This window comes from Vanellus vanellus, assembly GCF_965231255.1.
Source record: "Vanellus vanellus genome assembly, chromosome: 7".
Classification (NCBI taxonomy): domain Eukaryota; kingdom Metazoa; phylum Chordata; class Aves; order Charadriiformes; family Charadriidae; genus Vanellus; species Vanellus vanellus.
In genome coordinates this window covers 9386895-9409872 of record NC_138912.1, presented here as the reverse complement: position 1 = coordinate 9409872, position 22978 = coordinate 9386895, and the positions used below count along the sequence as shown (strand labels likewise).

General features: G+C 36.5%; 1 protein-coding gene across 1 annotated transcript in view; it reads left to right on the top strand.

Moving 5' to 3' along the window:
* Positions 1-22978, top strand: part of ATRNL1 (attractin like 1) — a gene marked incomplete at both ends in the record, with an annotated part of 535835 nt that overhangs the window by 174235 nt on the left and 338622 nt on the right. The window contains one exon of the mRNA XM_082486299.1: positions 2586-2679. Coding sequence (XP_082342425.1) covers positions 2586-2679 — 94 coding nt within the window. The remainder of the gene's footprint in view (positions 1-2585; positions 2680-22978) is intronic.

The window sequence follows — 22978 nt, the reverse complement described above, 5'->3', positions numbered from 1 at the left end:
GACGCCATTTCCTCTTGTCCTATCTCTTGTTACTAGGCAGAAGAGGTTGACCCAAGTAGATATCAGGCCCAATGTAGATATTTTAAAAACATAAGAATACTCCTTTTCAACTTTCAAGAAAATATACTTTGTAGAAATGCTTGGATTTAAAGTACATGTTTTCTATTGCTTTGTTTATTTTGTCATGGAAAGGGTTATGCTGCATGCCTCACATCTGGAAAAGAAGCACATGGTAATGGACTTTTTAAAGGCTGAGGAGACACCAGTTTTGAATTTAGGGCCAACCTGATATTATTCATTATAATGTTTTCTTGATCTGCATTTTTATTGTTTTTTTTGCTAGCCTCTTTGTTCTCTATGTCCTTGGGGATAAATGGTACTGAAAAGTTTGCTTTGTCAGTATATGCCATGGACTGGGTATAAAAGTCATGTCTGAGCTCTCAATAGGAACTGTTTTGCTCTTCCACAAAGTCTCATATGGCTACATCCGTTACTTTTACTATATAATTAATTTTACACCATTTTTTTTCAAGGAGGTGATAAAGATGCATAGTGTCCAAAGGCTTTTATATTTTAGTGTTTAAATAGTTTTAGTGAATAAGAGTTACTCAAGTAAAGAAAGTTCCACTTTCACATTTGGTATCTACTTCCTATTAAGTGAGCAATAACTATGGGAGTAATCAATTAAGGTTGGCTGGCAATAAATTTTGTACTTGTTGATACATTGACAACTTTTGGAATATGATTTGGAATTCAGCCTTTTAGCTCCTTTATAACTTTGATGCTGTCTTGTAATGGTGCACCACTGTAAAGAGCAATTAACCATAAGCAGAAAAAGCTGTTAAGGGTATATGCTTTTGTTTTTCACTGAAAGTATAACAAAGATTTACACAATTAAAAATAACTTCTGAGAAGAGGCTTTTCTGGCTTAAAGTGCCTAAGTGATCATTCCATAAAGGTAGAGGGGAAAACGTGAGTGGATTTAGGAAGACATAACTGATTACATAGTAGCAGCACTTCAATGAACATTTATTGCAGAGCGTCAAGATCATAGCAAAATTACAAAATTCAGAACTCTGTGGTAACGGTAGGTGTTTTTCAGAAATGTGGTTACAAGCCATATTATGAAAGCGAGAAAACCGTCACGCATCATTATATGGTGCACAGAAGTTTCTGGGATGCGTTTCTTGCAGACAGTTTGCAGCTCTAGTACCTCTTTAGTAAGAATCGCTCCTTCAGCTTCAGCTGGCTGTTTACCAAGTTCTGAAGGCTGAATAAACCATAGAATTCCCGACATTGAAATATTCTGTCAATAATATACTTAATTGTGGTTCTGGTCTGGCTGCTTTGTTACCTTTTTCCCTGTTTGTCTTAGGCTGGGGCAGAGAGGTTAGGGGTGTATGGTATGGGACGCTGCCACAGAAGTCATCATTGTGTCTTATTCCTTCTCAGTGTAACAGGAACATTAAAACTCCGTCTCTCTGATAGAAATTCAATATTAGGATTATAAAGTGGAAAATCAACATTTATTATATAGAGATCACCACTTAGTGTCGGATGTGTTCCCAAGCAGGAGCCCACATACTAAAACTTTTATCTTAGCTGTAATTAAAACTTCAGTGAAAGTACAATCTGCTCATGAAGGTAGGTTCAGAGTTACTGTGTATTAAAGAAAGGCTTCAAATGTAGTGTGAATATTAGCAGGTAATTATTCCAGTCTGATGTGAGAACTTATTGACACATTTACCAGAGGGAGGTTATTAAGTTTTGTACGCTTGGTTAGAAAAGAGGGAGGACTGCCTAAACAAGATAGTCATTCGTATAAACACAGGAAGGAAAAGCGAAAAGAAAGCTCGAGAGTTGGGAACACAAAGGTTTGTTTTGAGGGGAGAATCAGTCAGGCGGCAAAAGTGGCAGTGGGCAGATGACTGTGGAGAGATTGACGTTAGCAACTGAGTTTAAAAAGGAGCGGAACGATGATGTTTCTGCGATTCTCCTCCAGCTCAAATTTCAGGAGGTTTTAAATGTGCCTGTTTTTTGCTTCTAGAACATTCTTCCTGTGGACCATAATCGTGGTATTAACTTCGCCTTTGTTCAAATGGTTTCAAAGCTTTCTTTTTGGTTGCTTTTGTCAAAAGCAAGAGTTCCAATTATATTAGACATTTTACCAAACATCCGCAATAATACTTTCTTTAATTACACAGTTGAAACTAATGGACTTTTGCCATTGCTTTTGCCATTGGTCAGTATTTCACCTTGTATTGAAAAGATGTATTGTTAATAATTTTCTGTATTGCCCATTGAGATGGTGGACTTTAATGGCTATTCTCAAAATGTTATTATTTAAGGTGGGGAGGAAAGCCCCTGATGACACATGCATGGTTCTTTACAGAAAATAAACTAAATGATGTGCTAGTGAAATGTTCTTCGAAGAAGCTTATAATTGAAGTAGTAATATTATTTTTTTTTTAATACCGCTTGTAGGAAATGTGTTTAGGATGAAGTGTTAAAATCCATGAAAATTCCTTTAGTTATCAAGTAAAATACGGGTGAATAAATCTCGCTTTTCTGTTTTGATTTTATAGCTTGCACATGCAGTGGACATGCAAATATTTGTCACATGCAAACAGGGAAATGTTTCTGCACAACCAAGGGAATCAAAGGAGACCAGTGTCAACTGTGAGTACAATTAAATGTAGCCCAAAGTTATTGCAATTCCTGCCTGGTGTATAATCACTTTTTTCCTTCTTTTGTTTTGCTTTTGTTTTTGGATTTTGTGATTGACCTGACAATGTTTTAGTGATGAATCTAGTGTTCCCCACATTTCTTGGGAAACATCAATGTTACTTACTCTTTTGTTAAAGAATTACATCACAAATGTTAGTAATATTTTGCAGACACTACCGATTTAAAAAAATATCCTGTAAAAAGAAGTAACTGGATAATTACCTGTAGTTGTCTTCCTTTTTTTTTTTTTTATTTTTAAAAATTATTGTAAGTAAAAAAATATTTGCAAAATGGGTAATCATATTCAGTACATTTGTCACATATCTTGATCAGAATCTACAGTGATTAGATTTTTATAGTTTTGGAAACATATTAAGGTGCACAGTGTCTTAGACATTTTTCTCATATCCTGAAATATAGAAAAGAGGAATGTATAGACCTGTCATGCAAAGTAAAATTACTGTATCTTGTTTTGTACTGGAATAGCTTATTGTGTTTTTTAGAGCGATAATTTGCAACACATTAAAGTTAACTCTGAGTAGCCTTATATTTAGAGATGTTTCTTTCAGTTCATTCTATCATGCACACTGCATTATCCAATAGGAACCTCATTCCTTTCACAATTATAGTTATTTTAAATAGTATCTCACTCCGAAACTGCCTTAGCAATGCTAGTTGGAACTGGGGAAAAGGCATAAATACAGCTTATTCCTCCCCAGCAGGGAGAGGTGCCAGAAGGTTATGTTCTGCCTGCTACAAGGCGGATTCTTTCACTGGGTTTGTGGGTTGGATTCATCTTTGGTGCGCTATTAACTGGCTTGAATCCCTACCCTTAACGCTTTGCTTCATAAATAGTCAAGAAAAAAAAAAATAATCTAATACAGAGGTGATGTGCATATTCATGAGAAAGAGCTGTGTGGGCAGGTGTGCTGTTTCAGTGGTACCTCTGGGCCTTTTTGTCCAGCTGATTGGAGACTCTCAGGATGAGACGTTTCCCTAAATGATGAATTTTTATCATGACAAAAGCTGAAGAGTGATAATATCTTTAAACTCTGAATTGTCTTCACTGAGAAGTTATTTTTTCCTCTTTTTGTGTCCAAATACTTAATCAGTTCTAGATGTTAATGAATGGTTTGATTACCAGAGTGCTACAGGCGTATGTTGATGCCATTCTACCTGTTTACAAAGAATGGGGGAAAAAAAATAAATCGACTCCTCTGTACATCGGAACACTTGAACTACGGGAAACAGTTTCTTTGTTCATAACTCCAGTCCTCTACCAACTACCATTCAGCCTAAGGCGCTCTTTATAGACCTTTTCCCCCGTCTGTATTTCGCATACCTATTTTGCTATTCCTTTCCCTTTGTCCTGTGTCCATTTCATCATTGTTTTCTCCAGTCTGATTTGGAATTTTTGTCTCATACGATTGGTTGTGCTGCTCAGGCATATCAGTCTGCAGTCCTGGGTTTATAGCTGTCATAAAAGGTTCTTTTATCCCATGTCCGGAACTAGAAGAGAAAAGGTCGTTCTGGTGGTGGATTTTCCTGTCCTCGTCAAGAGTTACAGCAATTCCACAAAATGGAGGAAACAGAGATTTGAATTATGACTTTTCCAGAATAAAGTTAAAATTGCAATTTCAAACTGAAATCCCTCGTTTTGTCACATATAATACATTCCCCTTCCTAGATCCTTACATAGACCAAAGGCTTATCCAGGACAAGCTGTGTTGTTAAAGCATTTGGTATTCCAAATGTTTTCTTTTGGATGAAATAAACTCTGCAGAGCAGCCATTTTCAAATTGGTTTTGGCTGTGATCACATTTCAGATTGTGAACTTCGCATCTGTTGGGTTCATAGACACAAATATTAGCATAAAAATTGAATTTCTGCTCTTAAGTCCTTTCCTAACTCTGCTTTTAAAAAATAATAATAATAATACTAATAAAAAAAAAGCTATGTAGACTGTCTAGTTTATGGCAGCACATGTAGAAAGAGACTAGTTCCAGTAACAGACACTTTGAACATATTAGGAGACTATCTGGGATAAAATTTCAGCACTGGAAACTTATTGTAAGATCACTTAGATATTCTGAGGAAAGCCGATAACCACAGATATAGTTGTAGCGCACGTCATGAGATGATACACTTACTATTTGTCATTTTACTCTGATGCTTGGTTTGGGAGAATGATCTATTCATGTATGGAAGTTTCAGTCAAATGTTTTTTAGTTATTTCCCTTAGAACATCAGGAGATGAAGAACATGAAAAATAAGTCACTCCTGAATCACTGGATTCGGTCCTGTACTGCCATCTAATATGTAAACTTCGTATCAATAATGCAAACTTGATCAGATTGTATTATGTTTTAAAAAAAAAACAACTATTTTCTCTGTAAAAATTATCCTTACACTTAAAACCTGTTTTGAAAGTGTCGTGTTATATTGTCAAAATACATATACTGTCATTATTTAGAAGATAAGAATTATTTTAAATCTGCTAAATGCTTTACTTGTATTTATTACTTTATTATATTCTATATAAATCATTTGTAACTTGATTCGAAGTGTGAATACTGTTCTCCATAGCTCTGGATAAAAATTGTTTTTTGCCGGTCGTTAGATAGGCTGTTGTGCAATCTCAGCAGCCAACCTATAACCCTGTGATTTCTAAAATAAGGATTTCTGTGAAAATTCCAAACTCTAGCCGTTTGGTGTGAAAGCTAGATTTATATTCCTGTCAAGAATCGTATTGATTCGAAAGTCATAGCTGCAGGGTTGTATGTTATATCCCTCTCTCCCTCCCTCCCTCTCTTCCTCTTTCCCTCTGATGCTTTTATATCTGCTCGTCATGTGCAGCGCACGCCATACCTTGGGGATAGAGTTTGTAGGAAATCAAGGAAACTTTACAACGCTTCTTTTTTTATTTTTCTTTTTCCCCTCCTTAGCTTAAAAGCAGCTAGTTATTTGTGGGTTTATGGAGGATCTTCATTATTTTTTTTCTTCTTTTATTATTTATTGATAATTTTTTTAGCTTACCGATCTCTCTTATATTAATTTCTGAAATGTGCTGTTGGATAACAGGAAGGACAGTGGCAGTTTTAAATCAAAATTAGTGTTCTAAAGCAACGTTGAGCATATAGTCACATTCTATTTTACAATGTTTTAACATTTTTTCCAAAAATAAATATTTTTGTTTCCTTTAAGTAGGTAGTTTCAGATGGTAAAAACCTGTAATACTCTCCTAATCAGGAGGAGCTGATTAGAATGGTTTTATTACTCAAAGTAACTAGACTATAAAACAATAAAACAAGGTACAAATAAAAACACTTATCTTTTTTCCCTTAATCTTAATAATGAAATGTGCCATTGACAGTAACAGGAAAATCATATTGACTTAAAACATATTTTTAGATGGAAACTATTACTTTAAGATACTTTTATTTAATTTTCTGTAATATTTGATTTACTAGCTGCTCATTTTATTCCCTCATAAAATTTTGTCTACATAGGGTTTAAAATTTCTGTAGGTTCCAGTGTATCCGTATGCAGGATTATACACACAGAGAAATTTTCAGGAACAGGCCTAATGAAATGCAAGGAATATGCTAAGGGGATGTTTCAAATTTCAAATTCTGATATTAAAAGAGAGAACTTTTACTGGACGCAAGGACGAAAAATATGAAAATTACAGAATTGACTGCGTAGTTCAGTTGTTCTTTGAGAATTTCAGTATGTCTGGGCTCTTTTAAGAGACAGTCTTCACCTGGAGATGTGCCTGTAGCTTTTGTCATTCCTTGTAAATCTGGACAGATTTTGAGCTTCTGGAAAGGTTGCAGGTTTACAAACACTTGGTGGAAATAAAGTTTCATAGTGAATTTTTCAAATTGTCAGGTTTTACTGGATGTACTGTAACATTTATTGCACTGTACTTCCCAGTTACAGCCATTGCTGGAGTTTTGAGGGAAGGAAATCAATCTCTTTTGTTAAGTACTTTCCACTGTGGCAGATTTTAGGGTATTGGACGTGTCCCGTTGGTATTGGAACCGTATCTTTGAATGATAGGCAGGTTAGATGCCACGTTAGTGTATCTAAGTTCCCAGGCATAAATCATGATAATAATTATTTTACCTAACTGGGAAACATTAAAATGTTGAGAAAGTCTGCTGTGGTGTGTATAAAAAAGAACTACCAGAAAACTATGTAAGAACTGGGCAAAAACTGGGCTTCAAGACTTCTTTAATGGAGAACTGCTAGCTGAAAAGAAAATATTGGGGGGAATCACGGAGTTTTCAGAGTTGGAAGGGACCTCTAGAGATCATCTAGTCCAACTCCCCTGCTAAAGCAGGATTGCCCAGAGCACATTACTCAGGACTCTTCTTCTGTTGAAGAACTACCTTTTCCTGATAAAGGGTAGAATCCGTTTAATACTGGTTACTATGGTGATCTGTGCTTCTCTAAAGTGAAGTTAAAAAGTATATTTAATATTTTAAAATACTCGAGGAAACTGTATTTTATTTTTTTTTCTTTTTTGAGGCTTGCTTTTTCCTTTTTCTGTCACTTGGTCATATTCCACCATTAGTTTTGCATATTTGGTTGTACTTGACATGAGGTGTTTTCTCCTTGTTCTCGCTGAGTCCAGTCCTTCAGTTTTCCATTTAACAGAGCGCTTTGACGTGCCTATGCATGTTACTCCACTAGCTGTGCTGTTTCAAGAATTCCAGCAAAATCTGGCTGGTAGATCTAGGTGGGTTTAGCGACTGCCTCTCTTCTTATTTAACTGCCTGAAGATTTTAGCTTGCTTCTGTAAGGATAGGTTCAAGCCCTCAGCTAGCTCTTGAAGAGCTAGATCGTCAGGTTGCTAAGGAGAACGATAAAATAAAACTCCCACTTCGACATTAAATATATGTTTTAAATCTACTAGTTTTCTGCTCTACATGTAGTAATTATTGCCAGATTTATCAAGGATTTGAGATATGTTTTTTTTTCTTTATTCATGTTTCTGGCATCAATCATTTTTGCTTAAATTGCAGCTTTCATTTAAACAATATGCCTGATATCAAAGCTTCAGAACGTGACCCAAATGCACTGTAATGGCTTAACACTCAGAAGGCACTTGAAACGTTTGAGATAGGTTATCAATCTAAAATTGAAAGAAAAATATCATTTCTGCTTCTCAGTGGGCCTTGTACAGTCTTTTTTTAAACATTTTTTGGCAGTATTGTATGTCGCTATCAACCTTTTTGTTGATTTTTTTTGGTACTACGGAGGTCTCCCTTTCTCTTCTTTGGTAGATTCAGTATACGATATGTAAAGTTCATGAGGCTCTCTGGGACCTTTCAGAGTTGCAGGCTGTCGGTAAAAGTGGACCACCGCTTTTTGTAAGCATTGTTACTTGTAAACGTTACATTTGACTCAGGAAATTGCCTGACTTTGCCTGAAAATAGAGAAGAACTGGAGTTTGAATGTCCTGTACTGTTCCTAGAAGGCAGTGTTCTCAGTGAAGAATTGAGAAGGAGCAAGTGGGTAAGGGAGCAGCTCCAAGCACTTGGCCGAGAGCTTTCTGTGTTGCTACCTCATCGTGGGTCAGTTGTGAACCTGTTAAATCTGGAGGATGCTGCAATGTTGGTATTGCAATGTAAAACTAGTGATGTTAGCAAGCCGCCTCTTGCCAAGAGCTGTATTAAAAATTGTACGTGTAATTTTCCTAGGTGTTCCGCTCCGGTGAAATATGCCTTTACCTTTCTGAGTTTGGTACTAATTGTCTGGAAAATGGGGAACAGTTTGGGTGTGAGTTTTTTCTCTTTCATGAGAATAAAATAATTTTGCTATTGATTTCTAAGTTAGGCTCTTCCATAACTGACTGCATGCTCATATGTAAGTGTGTCTTTTGGTTTGGCAAGCTCAACAGAGCAGAACCTACTCACCACTGGGCTTCAGTTTTCTCTAAGGTTTTTTATATTCATTATTTCCTCTCCAAGCTACCTCTAAAAATACAAACTGCAGAGCAAAACAGACTTTCCTTTACAACTTTCCAAACACTCCTGGCTGTAAAATAGGAATGCAAGCAGCGCACCTGTCTCTTGTGTCCAACTGGTTTACATTAGTATGTGTTCTGGGTATAGGTTTTCTTAAGTAGTATATTTTTTTTTTTTATTTGAAAAATATTTGGTGCTGAATTTTCTTTCAAAATGAGTGAATCCAAATACCTTGTTTTAAAAAATTGTGCCTCCTGTGCCATGGCCATGCCATTCAGTGAATGGTATTTGAATAATCTATTTTGCTCAGTGCAGAATATATCAGTGAATCAGTGGAACAGGGCAGACTGCCTGAATCTTTCACAGATGACGTGCCAGTGAGACCTGCTTTGAATTCCAGTGTTCAGCATGCATTTGTTATAATGCAAACCTCTTTTATAAAAATTGCTAGTAATTTTTGGTGTTATATGTTGCTATAGTCCCAATAGTCTAGGGAAGTATAGGTAAGGTAATGCTTCAGTGTATTATTTTTATTATAATAGAGTAGCACAGGGGATAAGAATAGATGACCTTGCAAGTTCTTTAGGTCTGAAAAAGACCTATAAGGATTTAAAGCTACACAGAAGCTGAAGACAATTATTCTGCCTTTAATTAGGTAGGTTTTGAGTCTGGACTGGGATGAATTTCGGAGTTGGAGTGATGCTAATGGTTACTCTAATACACGAAATCCAGAAACAGGGGTAGCCTGTGCTACACGGAAGATTTACTGGGAAGAGGAGAGGAAGGGAGGTTATGACTGCCAAAAAACTGCTTTACTATTGAGTCCGACTTCTTGTTATCCAGTAAAGCTGTGACCTTAGGTTCTTTGCTTGTTTTTGGAAAATGTTTGGGAGCTTTTGAGGCTGTTCCCATATAGCTAAGGAGGGGGCGAAGGGCCTTGTGGCTTGGGCTGGCTTACATCTTGCCTAGGGCTAATTTTAAAGCAGAATTGCACATATCTGTGAAGCACAATGCTTCTCCTTAGTCTAAGACAAGATCACAGTAGGTTGGAAAGACTTACAATTTGAGGTTTTTTCTTCCCCAGTTCAAGCTGTTGAAAGTGATGGGGCTGTGCTGCGTTGCATCCTTTAGGGTGTGCGATGAAGGTGTCTGGGACTGCTTCTCTGTGGCCAGGACTAGAACTGCAGTTAAGAGCTAGAAGGCCAGGCTTATTAAAAGTAATATAAGCCAAAATCTGCATGAACAACTCCATTTACAAAGCAAACAGCCCAGTGGGAGAGGTGCATGCAGTTACAGCATGGAGTTACAGCATCTCTTGGCACTGCTTTGAGAAGATGTAAAAGGAGACCAGAGCTTTTCTTGTAAGACAGCCAACATAAAGTGTTTTTCAGATTCCAGAAAAAACTTGTAGGAGGTTGCTGACAGTGGAGAACAGCTTCTTTTCCACATTCAATTCTACCAGCCAGTTGTCTTTCCTAATCTGTGTTAACCAAATACCCCCATAGTGTATTCTTTCTGTCCAGATAAGATGCTGGGGTCCCCACAAATCATAAAGACATCCAGTTTGAGTGTCATGGCCACTCACTCTGTTAACCATTAATATAATTATTCTGTTCTTTTCATGCTGCTGTGGTTGGGTTATAAACTGTCGTTGTTCACGGGAGCCATAATTAATCTCACAGATCATAAATTGTCATGTATAGGATAAGATCTGTGAATTACTCTAGCAGAGTACTTTTCACTACTCCTTATTAATGCACTTCTGTGCCTCGATATAGCCGGGCACTGTGTGCCTGACCTAACCATTTTACATCTTCAATATTCCCTATTCACTATACCTGCTGTCAGATTCCAGCTCTTTTTCAGATAGTAACAGCTTGTCCACCTGATGTCCTCTATGTCTCACACCTGCCCGGTGAATATTCTGATCCAGCCATTTCTGTCCAGAGAAACTGTATACACACCTACGACCAGTAATTGGTTTTGATCTGTAATTCCCAGTCATAAAGAACACATCTAGGTGAGTGTACAGGTAGCTAAGAAGCTCTCCAACTGTATTGTCCCCGGGCACCTAACTGCAGCCTGCTTGCTGTACGGGCAGTTGAGGCAGTCATTCTGGATTTGGGAATTCTACTTGAGCAACTGGGCATCTATCAATTTGGTGGTGAGGTAAGAAGCATCACAGCACTTGTGTCTCTTATTGGATTTGGGCTCTGGTCCATTCAGTGTTGATTCTTGTTCCATTGCCTCCCTCTTAAGGAGGCAGTGAAGTTGGAGTCGTCTTCCTCAGTGATTGTCCCTCTTTGAAGTCTGTTAAATCTTTCTTTACAGACTTTATGCCATAAAATTAACGCTTGAAGATTTTTTTAAGAGTTAAAAAGATAGCTTTTTTTTTTCTAAATCTCAAAGAAGGCAATGCTTAATCCTCTATCTCTTCCTAACCCAAAACCCCAATTCAATTTTTAAAAGTTAGAATATTTGCCGCAGTCAGGGGCAAAAAGAATAACACAGATTTGCAGTGGAGCACGAAGTTGTTTGGGCCTTCCTACTGCTTTGGTTAAGGATAAGGGCTTCTCTTATAGAAGCAAAAGAGAGAATCGATGGCTTTTCTGGCTACTTTTCCTGCTGTCATCAGAAAAAAAAACTTCATCTGAGTGACAAAACCCCTTCATCTGAGTGACAAAAAAACCCTTCATCTGTGACTGACAAAATCAGGTATTTGATGGAGCTCTTCTTAAAAAATCTAGTATATACTGCCATATTGTAACTGATTAAATTCAGTGCATGCTCTGTTATAGTAACAACCTTCTGCATCACGATTATTATTGCTGACTACTGCTACCAGAGTCAGATTTGGACAATTAACTATGGAGCAGAAGGGAGGAAAGTGATATTTCCTTTGTGGAAGAGGAATATTTAAGGAGAATTTTTTTCAAAGATTCAAGAGGAAATGCTCCTACAAAATTTTATGGAGGAAAAAACATTTTCAGGGTGAGCATCTTCCAGAAAACAAATATTGCTAGTAGAGTTTTTCATGTGCCTTTTATCTAGAACAAAGAATTTGATGTATATGATTATTTTTGCCTTCATGAAACATAAACACTGATCAGCTTTAGTATACGTACACATTTGAGAAATCAATGATATCAGAGGGATTTTAAATTTTTGGTCTCCTTAAGGAGATCCTGGCTAGTATGTGAGATACAGATCAGCCTTAAAAATGGTTTATCAAATTTTTATGTGTCGTCATTGGTCCTTTGTGCTTGAAAAGCCGAGGAGGAGAGGCAAAGAGTTTCCTGACATGCCTCCATCTTTACTGGTGCTCATAGTCTGTATCAGCAGCTGTTTGTCAGTCATAGGAAGAGGGAAGGAGAAGGGAAATAAGGCAAAAGAAGGGCTTAGAGCAGTATTCTTGTCACCTTAATCAAAACTGTATTTAAAAAAAAATAGTTTTGGCTGTGTAAAGCCATCAGTGTTCAGGTGTTTCACAAACAACAGGTTCTTTTTATTAGTTCTCAATTTAGGGGAAGATGAATCGATCAAAATTTTCAAAATTCTGCCTCCAAAAAATACTTAGAATGATATTGGTTCATGACAATGATGAAAGCAACAACAAGGAGCCAATCGGGAGACAATGCAGAATGTCTGTCAGATTCTAGGAGCCATACGCCCAAATATTCATGTGGCAAAGAGTCGTAAGCACACGCTACTCGCCTGACGGGGAGTGAAATCTTTGTATTTCCAAGAAACCTTCCCCCTCCCTTGACTCCTCAGCCACCCCACTTCTCCATTGCGAGATGGGATGTTGAGCTGGGCACGCAGCTCCATCCCAAGATGTCCTGCTGTTGTTGGCCTTGTTGGCTCGCTGCCCTCCCCAAGGGCTTTGGGTTAACCAGCTGCTGCTTGCCCCAGGGCAATGCAACTGCTCATTACTTACAAATGGGCACCGACGTGAGAGGCGAAGTAGGAGATGCTGATAGGCTGTTTTGATTAGTACATCTGGAGATACATTAATTGTTTATGATCTTCGTACAGCTTCTCTTATCTCCTGTGGTATCTACCAGGGATAAAATGGATACTTAACAGTTTCTGGTAGAAGTTCTTAAAAATATTCCAGTAAAAAACCTTTATGGAAGTCTTTCCCCTGAATTATTCATGGTAGCATTGTATTGGGGAGCTGGTAAGGTTTTTTTACAGTATTTTTTTGGAGAGAAAAGAGAATTGATCCATTTTCATTAAATGATTATCAACAGAAATGAGATTTGGATGGCTGAAGTTTAAAGAGAATAGAGTTATATTGTAAAAAGCATTATGATTTAAGTACAAACTTTGATTTCAATATGCAGAACTGGTATTTCATTATGTACTGTTAGACTTTAAACAGTCTGTAACAGAAACTGCAGTTGTGAACAAAACAAGTAAAAATTGTTGTGGACCACATGTATACTGAGTCTTGATACAGATGATATGGTTTCTTCTCATTTGAAACTGATCTGTAAAAATGAGATGATTTCAAAGGAACGCCAGCTCTTTCTGCATATAGTTAATTTTGCATTTTCACGTAAATTCTGATTTTTTTTTTTTGAGATTTGTGACATGGAAAATTCTACGGTGAGCTTACTAAATAGTATTGGATGTCCCCCAAAACACCTTTTGTGGTTTTGTTTTGTTTTGTTTTTTAATAAAGCTGTTTCTTCCTGAAATGACAGCATTCACTGAGGGACAAAGCATAGAATCATAGAATGGTTTAGGTTGGAAGGGACCTTGAAGATCATCGAGTTCCAACCCCCCTGCCATGGGCAGGGACACCTCCCACCAGACCAGGTTGCCCAAGGCCACATCCAGCCTGGCCTTGAACACCTCCAGGGATGGGGCCTCAACAACCTCTGGGCAACCTGTGCCTGTGCCTTACCACCCTCAGAGTGAAAAATTTCTTCCTAATGTTCAATCTGAACCTGCCCTCTTCCAGTTTAAAGCCATTCCCTCGTCCTATTCTAGTCAAAAGTCCTTCCCCAGCTCTCCTGTAGGCCCCCTTTAGGGACTGGAAGGCCGCAATAAGATCTCCCCGGAGCACCGATTCTCAGTAAATGACGAATAACATTTATGCTTTTCAAATGACTGAAAATAAGGGTTTTTTCTTTTTTGATTTAAAGAAAAATCCTTTTAAATAGGAATGAGTAAGCAATTATTTGACCTGTTCTATACTTAGTACATTTGTATATTGTTAATATCCATCATTTACTGTCTGAGAGACTTGATTAAATGTAGTCTGAACTTTATTAAAATTAATTTAATTTTAAATATAAAATAGCTTTGTAATTAAATCCAGTAGTAAGTATATATAGGAATTGCTTGTCTCTTGAACTGTCAGGCCATTTTAAAAATAATAAAAAAAACAAACACTAGGACATTACCTGTCAAAATAACTACTTCCTTTACTATTTCAGTATGTGAAAATTCAAAATATATATCTAACGGGAGGTGAGTTGGAATTTAACCATCATAACATGTATTTCTTTACTAAGTGTAACTGATGTAACACACAGCTCTTATACGTTCCAGCTTTTCCTTTTTAAGCCGGGCAGAGAATGTGTTCAAGGAGCATTTACAAGGAAAATAATATTTTTCGACAGAATCTGTTTGCCATGTTAAAGGAACATGAGGTTGAATGGTTTGAAGGTGATACTGATTTCATTAATTGACAAGTAACTGAAAATACTAGCTGCTATAGAGTTGTTCGCTGTTGAAAACAGTTTCGTAATAGTAGAATAAGCATTGGGTAGCTTTAAAGTGACTGTGTTGCTGATCCAGGAAATTGATCGCATGATTTTGGCCAGGTCTGAACAAAGGCTCAAGGGACTGCCTACCTTTGTGTGCCTGTTGTCGGGGCTTGTGCTATCCAAGTCAGTACATTGCAGTGGAAAAGCTTCTAAATCTAGTTCCTTCATGATTTGCAGGAATTAATTTGTATCTCATGTAGAACTATTTAAAGCAAAAAGAATATATTGATGAGAAACAGTAGGCCCGAGCAAATATGTTTGTCTTACGAAATGAGAAGGGATCTGCATGAAAGTTTTGATTTGAAGGGAAAAAAATTTTCTAAGGTAGACCTGTCCTGAACATCCATGTTTTCCTTATTTTCAGTGTACAAGTTTAATGTATGTAGTAATCCAAAAATTTGATTCTTTTTAATGAAATGAATTGTGACTTTAACAAAATAGATTCTCTGAATCTAATTTCTTCTTAATAGATCTACAGTGCTTCTGACTATTCAAAGCTCTTGAAAATTGCTTCAATATTCTCAGATTTTAACATTCAGATAAAATATTATCCATTGTGCAGTATAGATCTGGACTTATAATTTACACATGATAGGCCATTAGTATGGTAATTAGTAATTGGTACGAGAGTTATTAGAGCTGAAATAAACATCTGGTTTAATCAATTTGTCATTAAGCTAGTACAAGTATATAGGTAGCAATGGGAAAAGAAAATAGCAGTGTGATAGCTCATAGCTCTCTATAAGCCATCAACACATAGCTGAGTTTGAAATTAAAATAGTGCCTCTTTATGCTGGTTGATAGGGATTGCTCAGTACTCATCTTGCACAAAATTTTATTTTTATAGCTATTTTCAAAATCTTACAAAGAAGTAGAAGAAATGCAGCTACATTGTGATGAAAACCCTGTTGATAAATATATCTATCAGCTTGGCTTGTGATATTTATTCATTTTATTCAGTAAGAAAGGGAAAGAATAGTTTTTATACAGCAATAAATAAATTCTTGGTCAGATGGATACTGGTGATACTATTTTTTAGAAATCTGGTGACAGAAAGATTGCTTTTCTTCTCTTCGTGTGGTCTCTAATAGAAGTAATATGCATCTTTCTGTTTTCTCTTTTAGTCAATTGTATACCTTTACAGATAGATGAAAATGTAGTTGCAATAGTTATATTTCTGGTTGTAAAGTTAAAACGTTTTGTTTCACTTTGTTGCCAGTTATTAGTTTTAAATTACTTCAGCGGTTGCTGAGACTGTTAAAAGAGATTTGCACATAAAGGATTAAAATTATGCCTAAATAGAACTAAGAAATATACTTTGGTATTAACACACGGGAGTGAGAAATGCATTACTTCTCATTTCTTTTTTCACGAAGCTGCTGATAATTACATAGACAAAGCACATCAATTACACAGTGCTAAATCATGCTTAAAGAGTCCTCAATTTGAAGAATCTTCCGGTTATGACTGACTTGCATTCTTCTGCGGTTGTATGTGCAGGCATCTAGAAGTCCTGCAGGTATTTTCTTTCCATCTCAACACTATACCTGCAATTGTTGTAGAAGAGCCCATGTTCTCCTCCTTCCCCGTGTCCCAAGCACAGGCAAAGCTAGAGGAGCTTTCTCTAACACTACCTTCTGTATTAATGATGGACTAACTAAAAGGATGTATTCTTTTTACTCTGTTATGAAGATAAGAGTGCTGCACGAAATATTTTAAGGAGTTGCTTAGAAAACAGTAGATATTTGAATTGTAGTTTAAGTCACTGAAGAATTAACGTGAAGAAAAATAGGGGGCTATAAAAACTATGTTTTTCAGAAATGGGATTGAAGTCCTATTCTATAGTTAATCAGTGAAATCTGATGTGACTACCTATATTATTCTTCCTTGCTGAAGATTTGTCTATTTAAGAGGAATATTTGTTTCACTCCTGTTTAAAAATCTGGAGATAAACTACCTGAGATAATGAATTCTGCAGGCTGACCCTATGTAAGCACGTATGCATATGTAAACATCCTTTTTTCTTTGCCTTTTCATTGTTATCCTGGATTATCATGCAAATGACATAAACAAAATATAAAAAGGAAGAGGTTAAAATAAACAATATTACTGGAAAGTGTCTGCATTATTCTACTTTTTATAATATGAACTAACAAAATTTGTCAGCAAAAGCAAGTTCTCCGTCACATGCAAGGTATTTTCAGGAAATAACTGAAAGGGCCACAACAAATAGCATTGGACCAATCCTATCTATACTCACCAGCTGAAAGATAATAAAGTCTTAACATTAGAAATGCTCCCTTACTCCTTTCTTCTTTTGTACTGAAGAATCACCTCTAGAAAGTAGAAAATATAAATTAAGCTGCGTAACCTTTGCATGCTTTGAGCTCTCTATTTTATATATTTTTTTTGTGGATGTATTGAAAAGTAAGTGGTATTCTTTATCTGGCTTACTAGGTAATGGGGCTGGGGAGCTTGATTACAAAGGCATAAATCAATCCAAGAGCCCTGATGATATCCAAAACTTAAACAGCGAAGCCCGAGTGGTTTATTAGATTATCACTTCAGAAGGATTGATTTACAGCTTTAGTTCTCCATCTCCATCTATTATTTTTGTATTACAAGAAAAGGGATTTTTCAGCAATTTAAAAAAAGAACAAAGTACCAGAAGTCAAAGTAAATACTTAGCTAGAAAAGCTGTTTTAAATAGCGACAGGAGTCTGATTTAGAATTAAAGCAAACTTATAATCAGATCTGAAAATTTGTCCTTCCATAACACTTTTCTTTCGCGCTCTGTTTCACAGAGCAATGATAAACTTGGGAACACTAAATTACAGTAGGAGACCACAGGGAGAGCAGTGAGATTGCCAAACTAACATAAGAAACATGTCCAAAGTGGCACATGGTCCTGGAAGAAAAGTTGTTGGGCTGCTCACAGAGAAGTGATAAGAATTAAAGATTAAAGGAATAGTCAGATATGCTAAAAGAGATTTAATAAATAAGATTTCATAAAGAAGGTTTAACTTTTTAAAAATATTTGGCCTGGAAATGACTTCTTACAAGATCCAGAAGGAGATAAGGGCAGCAATTACTTTTTAACAGATGCTTCAAAATGACTTTCTAATCCTGTGCTTGTTTAGGTCATTTTATCCTTTCTTACGTATAGCCTTGGTTTAATCACAGATTTGGGCCCTGATTCAGATGAACTTTTAAACATGCAATAACACCTTGTTACTTAAGTTTAAGAGGGGATATGTCCCTGATTTGGTGTGAATTGGGGAACACATAGTTTACTGTTAATTCCTCCTGCTCTTGGGAGGGCAATTGTAAATTGAGAAGTAGAGAATAGCAGCAAAAGTGTCACAAAACTAGTTCACAAGGTTCTTCCCATCCACTCTTGATACTTTGCTTCTCTTCATTCATTCATTTTCCTCCTCTTTATTATTATTTGTTGTTTTCTGGTCTTGGTAAAGGTAAGGTTTTCTGATGTTGGAGGTGACAAATGACAATTGTAAAAATGAGAAAATACATAAATCAGTCCTTCACGTTGAACAGACAGATTGCCTCCTCTACATTTATGCATAAAAGAAGAGGTAACAGCACATCTAAACAGACTAACAACTTTACTGCTGTTCAGTGCCATCCACATAAAAGTAAAATAGCTCTAAGATTCAGAAATGGGAATTCTGTAAATCCATTCTTTGGGGAAAATATGCATTATTATTTTTCTTATTTTTTAAAAAAGAAAATGCATTTATTATTGAATTGTACTTAAGGATTTGTTCACCTTTTTCTGTTGTATTTAAACCACCCTGACGTGTAAAATCAAATGCACTTTCTAACTCTGCTTTTAGGGTAGAAAAAGGATAAAACTTCATTGTGGGTTTGGTTTTTTTTTTTTTTTCTTTTTTTTTTGTAATGCTCTTGTCTTTTTGTCCTTGACTTTCATGAAACCTTTCCTATACCGTTAGTTTATTCCTTTTGTTCTTGCGTTTTTGGAAAATAGTTAACTACTTGATTTAATAAATGGTTTGACATTCACCCTTTGGAAGCTTTGATTAGAGGTTTCTCTGTGCTCAGTTTTGTAGAATTGTGTCTGCCTGTTTTTCATTGTCTGCTCAGTGTTCTCAAGTATTTCGACGCCGTTAAAGTTATGATAACATTGCAGATTGTTCTGAGACTTAGTTGTTGTGCCACAGAATGTTGATTCTTTTAATTGAAATAATTCAACCCATGCATACTGTATACCTGTCCTCAGCTTTTACCTTTGAAACTTAATTTCTGCAACCTCTTGTCTTTGTTATGTTTGTATCATATGAAATTTTCTGCAACACAGGTGTTATTTAAGTACTGACCTTAAAATAAATTACAGTGAATGTTCAGCAAACAGTAGTTCTTTCATTGGTGAAAAAAGAATGAAAGAGACGGTGAGTAACGTAGCTTTGTTATAAACGTGATAGAAGTTAAAATTAAATTATTCCAGTTAAATGCGGGCCTAGAAACAGAAAAGTAGTATGGAATAGTACAACCCAAATGTTAGTCTGATACATCGTCTCCCTCCGTAGTGGATATATTGAGCTGTACACCGGATATACCCAGCTTTATGTGTTTCTAAATGGTATATTGCATCCAATTTTCTGCCTGCTCATAATATAGTAGATTGTCATACGTTCTGTTAACACACTGTAGTGAAAACTACAAGGTAACACTTTGTGTGAGTATTTGCTTCTGCAAATTCCAGTCATAGCTGGAAGTCATGCATATTCCTTGATATTCCTACAGAAAACTGTACTTCTTTCTTCCAGAATCCAAGCCTGATTTACCAAAATTTCATTCTGTTATGGCAACAGGTCATATGGTACAGCCTTTTCTCCCTTCTTTTCTTTTCCTTTCCCCCTTCCCCTCCTTTCATGGTGCATAGGTCTTACTTATCAACTGGAGTTGACAAAACCTAAATATTCTTCCTGGCTTTGGAAATCTTGATTTTTTTTATTCCCCCCCCCTCCAAATGACATTAAAACCATGTCTTTCCTGGGGGGTGTGGGGGGGAATCAGGAACACCTGCACTTTCCGTTTTTAAAACAGTATTTCACTATAGTTCTTGTATATGTCTTAATGAGTAGTTTATGTGAATTTTACATTTATTCTTTTGCATGTGTGCTTATTCTTCTTGCTAGTAAACTGCCCAGGGAAGTGCTTATCTACATGTGGTGCCTGGGGACTTGGTTTAGTGGTGGACTTGGGAGTAGTATGTTTACGGTTGAACTTGATGATCTTAAAGGTCTTTTCCAACCAAAACAATTCTATGATTCTAAATGAATCCAAGATTGCTTATAAAATATTTTGCCATTTAAAAAAAGATGTGGTGCTTAGGACACTTCTCCAAAGCCACTTTTGAAGTAGAACTTTGAAATCACAGGGTTGTTTCAGTTATATTTTCTTTGAAAACAAGAATCCGAAGGGGAACAAAAAAAAAAAAAAAAGGTGAGAGAAAGGAGATGGAAAGCTTAAAATTGTAGTACAGAAGATGCCATTTTTTTTCCTAAGCCTATGTTGTGATGGTCACTGGAGGATGTTAAAATTAAACCTTTAGATTTGATCCAAGAATGAAATGTTTGCTGTAATGCATTAGGATGCTCTGTGAACATAAGAATTCATTCTATGATTATTTTAGGATTTCCACTCTGATCTTCCCAAAAGAGCATTCACCTCAGAGTGCATTTCTCCACTGTGGTCTCAGTTGATTTCTGTCCCTTATTTATGGAAAATATGACGAGTACTTTGTTTTTCTGATATGATGGGCCATTTCAGTCACCAGAATAGTGTTTCAAGAACATTAAAATATTTTGTATTTCTAATTTGTGGGTAAAATTATAAATTATACTGTTACTTTTACATAAATTTGAAACCCAATCTGAAAACAAGTGACAAAAAAGACATTAGGAACATGAGAAAACCTGAGTATAAGATTGTATTTTAAATAATTTTAGAATCACGATCACAATGCAGAATATATATATTGCTGGCAAATATTGTATCTGAAATTTTCCTCTTAAGTACTAATTTTGTGATTAACTCTCAGTTAAAAAAAAATCTGTATATTTTACAATATTAAAACCGTTGGCTAAATTATTGGACTGAGGGAGTTTATTATTCTTTGACTTAAGCAAAATGACTTGGGACAGATTTTCATGCTGGCACGCAGAACAAATTTAATTCAAACTGAGATGAAAGGCGGTTAATGTAATTGTAGCCTATTATCCTATGCAGGCTTGAGTTAAGAAGCAAACCAACAGACAGTCAGAAAATGATGGATAGAAAATAGAAACGCTCAAGGCTGGTGAAACAGAGACTTGTGAAGGGATTGTGCTGTAACTGTTTCCACACAACCTCTGCATCAGTGATATCCCACCTCTGCCGTATGTTTGGATTACTAAACAGGATTTTTGTATGCCTCCGGGGTTCTCTTTATTTCCCTCTGACGTCAAAAAAGGTCCTTGTTTAGTAAATTTCAGTACTCTGTAATCCTGAGTTTTTTGCCCTTAATCTACTACATTCATCAGTCCCAGGGATGCAGTAAAGCATTCTGTTACAGCACTTTTTTCTTTTTTCTTTAATTTACTATCAGACAGAAGCAAGCCGTTGGTCACATAAGTAATTACAGTCTTTGATCCTCAGCATGTCTGTGGGGCTCATTGCTAGCAAGAAACTATTATTTTTACTAAAGTATTTAGTTAAAAAATAGTAAATAATAGTGAACTCTCACATTTTTCAACTGTAAGAGTGGCTGGTTTGTTTAGCATGGCCCCTTGGAAGTAGCATATTTCAGGTGGGGTTTTTTAGGACTGCATTCTGACAGTTCACCGATCTTTTTATTATTCCCTTTTATTTTTCAATAGCTGATATCTGGCTTTTTTTTTTTTTGAATACGTATAGAATTTTGCACTGAAAGCTTTTAAAATCAGAGACATGTCTCAGTCTCCTTAGAATACCTGTGGAAAAGTGCAGTGTTTTGGAATACTTGGAAATGTGTTAATTACAAAAATATTTGGACAGGTTTGTCACCCTTGGCATAGCCCGGGAACCAAGAAAGCAGCTCGTTTCCCATAAAATAACTGATCATATCTATTGTAATACATGCATCTCAGGTAATTCTAGCAATAACTTGTTCAAGAACCTAGTGTGATGCTTACAAAATATCAGAAAAGATCAGGTACTCATCAGAAGTCCGAGTAAAGCTGCTGGTTTATAGCCTCTTTGTAGAGGGATTGAGTTTTTGAAGTACGCAGACTGGAATGATGAATGGCTTTTAGAGTAGTGTAGTCTTTAGCTTTCCCAGTCACTCCCACCTGGGATGCAAGAGTTTTCTCATCCGGTGCAAGGTACATCACCGGAGCTCTTGTAGTAGTGAAATAATCATTTTTCCCCTCATTCTGTTATTGTTTAGGGTGAGATTTTGTGCCCGTTGTTTTGAAAAATGCTTTATTCTGTGAATTGCCCCTTGGGAAGTCATCGGGTTTATTTACAGAGTAAAAGGCTCTGTCTGCCCTGGGCTCACACAGGAGCAAGCGTCGCTTTTCATGGTAGTACTCTGCAGCCTGCCGATCAATCCCAACATAAACGTAGTTTGGACGGATCACGACAGACCAGGACTCCTGTCACGAAATACCCACAGTACCCTGCCGTCAGGCTATAGTGTCATTTTAGTCAACTTTGCTTTCCTTTTTTTACAGCCATTCCTCTTATGTTCTCTTCTTAGAGGGCAGATAACTTTTTGAGGAGAGTCAGCCAAGACTGGAAACGTTGGCAGATACAGTATTGTTGTTGCAACATAGACAGTAAAGTTTATTTCCGCTTATCTGGCACTTCATAAAGAAGTATCAGTGTCATCTCTGCTCCAGGAAATTCATGAGATTATGTGCTATAATGGGCTAATGGAGACTGGGGCTCTTCCGAGGAAAGGGACCAGAGAAAAGTGAATGTATTTATCTTCACACTTTCTCCGACCACCCGTACCCTTTTATGTGTTCTGTTCGTAGATATTTCTGTATCTCTTGGATTGGTATCTTTTTTAATAAAGTCAAATAAAAGATGGTGCAGGTTAGATGGGGTGGATATCCTAGATATTAAAAAGGACTTAAAAAGAGGCCAGACTTGGTCATGATAGAACAATGATAGGCAATCAGGCATGAATTTGCTGGGCTTTGCCATGCAGGGCTGGTGAAGAAATTTCTTTTAGGCAGGAAAAGAACTTGTCAGAACAACGTAGTGGATGGAGTTATAGATATTGAAATGGTCTGATGGACAAAAATTTGATTTTAAAGACCAGTAGGACAAGAAGGAAGCTAGGAGTCGGGAAGCTGCTATACCTCCATAGCTGGTTTCTAATGATCACTCTCCCACGGGTCACTTGTGGCGTTTTTTTGAAGGCTCACCATTCATTGCTGTTCAAGGAGCAGGTATGATTCTCTAACAATTTCTGTCAATGCCATGGGA